The sequence below is a fragment of the Octopus bimaculoides genome, chromosome 16 (assembly GCF_001194135.2).
Source record: "Octopus bimaculoides isolate UCB-OBI-ISO-001 chromosome 16, ASM119413v2, whole genome shotgun sequence".
NCBI lineage: Eukaryota > Metazoa > Mollusca > Cephalopoda > Octopoda > Octopodidae > Octopus > Octopus bimaculoides.
The window spans coordinates 18,410,660-18,415,004 of record NC_068996.1 but is presented as its reverse complement, the minus strand read 5'-3'; the positions used below and the strand labels follow the sequence as shown (position 1 = coordinate 18,415,004).

General features: G+C 31.7%; 1 protein-coding gene across 4 annotated transcripts in view; it reads right to left on the bottom strand.

The window, feature by feature from the left end:
- Nucleotides 1-4,345, bottom strand: part of LOC106873692 (neurobeachin) — a 436,667-nt gene that overhangs the window by 342,365 nt on the left and 89,957 nt on the right. For all 4 annotated transcript variants that reach the window (XM_052973555.1, XM_052973556.1, XM_052973557.1 and 1 more), the window contains exon 29: nt 3,965-4,133. In XM_052973555.1, coding sequence (XP_052829515.1) covers nt 3,965-4,133 — 169 coding nt within the window. The remainder of the gene's footprint in view (nt 1-3,964; nt 4,134-4,345) is intronic.

Here is a 4,345-nt window from a genome sequence, read left to right as displayed (position 1 = left end):
ATATATATATATATATATATATATAAGGCAAATAAGAAAATGGAGAGGATATAAAATTGACAAACATCAGCTAGTAAACATGTGTTTAGGTGGTACAAATAAACGAATGAGATCAGCCAATAAATACGTAAACAGATATATAGAGAGAGATGAATAATAGATGAGTGTACACAGAATAATCTAAATACCTATGATGCAAGCAATGAGAGAAATAATATTGGAATTAATAATAAATTTTAAAATTCTAGTGGCAAACGCAGATATAAGAAGGAAAAAATGAATCCCAAGGAGGCACGCATCATCAGCTCCATAAATAGTGATAACAATGGCAACACTAATGATAGGTATAACATCAATATTGTTAATAGTAAAAGTTACTGGCCTAATAATAACAATAGACCAAAGAACAATAATCCCAATCATACAAACATAGGGAACTATACTGTCTGGCTAATACTACCATATGCTACGCAAATTAAAAACTTGGTAAAAACAATCTAATACTTTATAAAAGGAAAAAATAAATACTGGGAAATCATCATTAGTAAAACAATATGAATTGGTTATAGTCTGACGCATAACCTGGCCGCTATCATTTCCTCCATGAATAATAAAAAATTTGACACATTCTACATAAATAGGTAAAATAACAACAACAACCAACAACATGAACACTAGTCATAACAATAGTAATGACACCACACCTAATGATACCCCCAATATACATAATAACCGTGTAAGTGTAGACCGCACAACAGTATAGGGCTTGTAATTGTAGAAATAGAAATAATTGTATCTTGAGTAATAATTGCAATAGAAAAGATATAGTCTACCAGTGTGTAGTGAGTACTCAATCGAGTAATAAGGTATATGTGGGGGCCATCCAAAACCAGATAAAACAGAGGATTAATCACTATCTGTATACCTTCAGAAACAGGAATAAGAGGAACTCAACTGGTTTAAGTAACTATATATGGGACCTCAAAGATGAAGGTATTAGCTGTAACCTACACTGGAAGATCCTCACCTCAGCACCAGCATATAATGTAAAGAATAGGAAATGCATGTTATGTGTAAGTGAAATACTTTATATACTTAAGGTCAATTTTCCACTAATTAACACTTATAAAGAGAGAAATGTGTTTTGCCTTCATAAGGCTAGACACACTTTCTCTAAATACCATTAATATTTACCATTACTAGTACTAGAACCTCTTTAGATAATAATAATAATAATAATAATAATAATAATAATAATAACAACAACAATATTTTCCTTAATATAAACACAATATAAATTCATTGCCATCCTCTCCTAATGTTACTCATAATTATGTGGTCCACCCTTTCCTAATATATGTGATTAATAACACTCTAATTACTCCACATACTCGATATACCTTATATATATATATATTATCTCTGTTATAAATAAAAATACACTTTGCTAGTGTATGTGTATGTAAGGGTAGGTGTGTTATATATATATATATATATATATATATATATATATATACACACACACATGTGGGTATGTATGCATGTGAGTGTATATGTATAGATATGTATGTGTATATGTATACATAGATATAAATATTCAATTACACCAGTTTATCCTTGGGATGTTACTCCACATTCCATATTCTTCTTAGCATAAATCTCTATGCATACATTTTAAACACTCATTTTATGCATATATTTTAAACACTCATTTTAAGCACTCATTAGGAATCTATCCATGTGTCTGGATATGTATAACTACTAGTACTTGTATACCTAGGTGGATTAAAATACATCTAACATCTACTCTACATGTATATCCCATCATCCCCACATGAGCCAGGATAAATCCCACTGTAACTATAATTACTCCATATGGTTACAGTTATAATCTTTACAACTTAACAATCTGATATAATTATAATACAACATATGGCTATTTACGTTCCCCAGGTTATACCGTAACATGAATACTTTCTGCTTATATCCAGAATTGATAATAATCTCAAACTTACTTTTAGAGTCTATGAATGGTTTACACACTAGTTTTGCAATACATAGTTACCCTCCTTCAACTATAGTCTACAAGCCTAAATATACTTAACTCATACATGTACACATTAACCCTTGTATTTTGGACTTTACTCGTAAGATTGAAATTAGTACTCAGACCTACCCACAATGTAATAACACTTCATAAACACTATTCTAGTATATATCTTAGCTATGCATCTTAGTACTATAATATACTATCAGACCACTTTTCTATGATAGAACCCTTTAGCGTCCCTTTATCATTATTTACTTTTCAACTAATAGCTTCTCCCTCCACGACTCTTGTGCAGATAATTACTTGTTGATTGGAAGTGTATCTCTGATATGACAAAATAAAACGCTACTCACATAGCCGTAAGTACTTCCTTAGCCCACCCATTAGTAAGGACCCACTTGAATATTCGTGCCTTAAGTATTATTATATTTATATGTATTCTTATTTTATTTTATTCTTTTGTTTTACTGATTTTGTAATTTATTGATAGTCCTAATTGACCTGAAACAGTGCCATTGTTTTTAAATGTTAGCTGACCAATTAGGCTGCAGGATTGACTTTGACCTCACCCCACTATGCATAGGGGTATTGGGATTAGTTTTTGGCCAATAAGTAACAAATATTAATATTGCACTATGGTTTTACCCAGTTTTTGCATTCATTAATGTACTTATGTATTAATTTTCCCCTAACAAGTTCAATTTAAGTTAGTTCTACCAACTCCTTTCATAGTACTATATCTATTAAATAGCGTTTTGCCTCTAACCTCTGACTCCTGTAGCATGGACTATACCATTAAACCTACCACATAGCATACAACCTTCAGTATAATGACATCTCCTGAGAGTGACTTTACTTATTTACCACAGGATGGAATACCATGGATTCCATGGTATTCACCTTAAAATGAAGTTCTTACTTTTCCTTACCATGTCTATTATATTACATTATTTTTAATTTTTATTTTTACCTATTTTACTCTATCTTATCTTATTTACCCTACTCTATTATGCTGACTGAATTTCCCACATGTTAGTTTCCTAACATTTGTACTTTCTGAAGAAGCCTTGAGGCTCAACCATTATTCAATCTCTGTCCAATGTTTTTTCATTCCTGTATATCACTGACATGATGAGGATGATTTGGAAGATTCTGAGGTCTCATGGTAGAAACGGCCATAAGAGATTTGTATCTGAACACTCTTCTATTATTATTATTCATTGATCTCTACATATATATATCAGTTTACATATTTATTGGCTGATCTCATTCGCTTACTTGTACCACCTAAACACATGTCTGTTATCATTTAATAAATAGATATAATGGAATGTTTACTGGCTGATGTTTGTCGATTTTATATCCTCTCCACTTTCTTGCCTTATAAAACCTTGGGTAAATTTCCAATTTACCTCCACCCATATTCAATTGCAATATTGCCCTGCAATAGTAAGCACTTGGTTAAAAATACGTTGCTACACATCCAGTAGTATATTGGATATTGAATATCCCTTAGATGGCTTCTTAAAATCTAACTCAGACATGTATGTATGTATATATGTGTGTATATATATATATATATATGTGTGTGTGTGTGTATATATATATATATATATATATATATATATACACACATAAATGCATACTTATACATATGTGCATATATATATATATATATATATATAAACACACACATATAACAGACTTCTTTCAGTTTCTGAAGGCTTTGGTCAACATGGAGTTATAGTAGTTGAGATTTGCTCAAGGTAAAACACAGTGGGATTGAAACTAAAGCCATGTGGTTTGTTGCAAAGTAGACTTCTTAACCTCACAACCACATCTTCTGTAACTGAAAATCAAAAATTCAATAAAATTAATAGTGAGAGAAATATAAAACTTTGTTGTGTCTTTTACCTGATACATCTTTGGATGTTGGAGAGTGAACTGCTCCTCGATGTGGGCCCAGTGTTGGGGTCGATGCAGGACTCGGTGGCTCTAAAATGTCTCGGTATTTTGAGACCATTAATACAGAGGTAAAGTAGACAATAGCAAGAGCCAAGAATTGTGCTTGTTTGGTCTCATCCTGAAAAATGAAAGAGAAAAAAGAATGTATGTTAATTGACATCATCATCATCATCATCATCATCATCATCGTTCAATGATTGTCATCCATGCTAGCATATGTTAGACAGTTCAGCAGAAAGAGACAAACCAGAAAACAGTACCTAGCTCCAATGGCAGCATGGGCCTGGTTTCTACAGCTGAATATCCTTCCTAATACCCACAGGATGTATT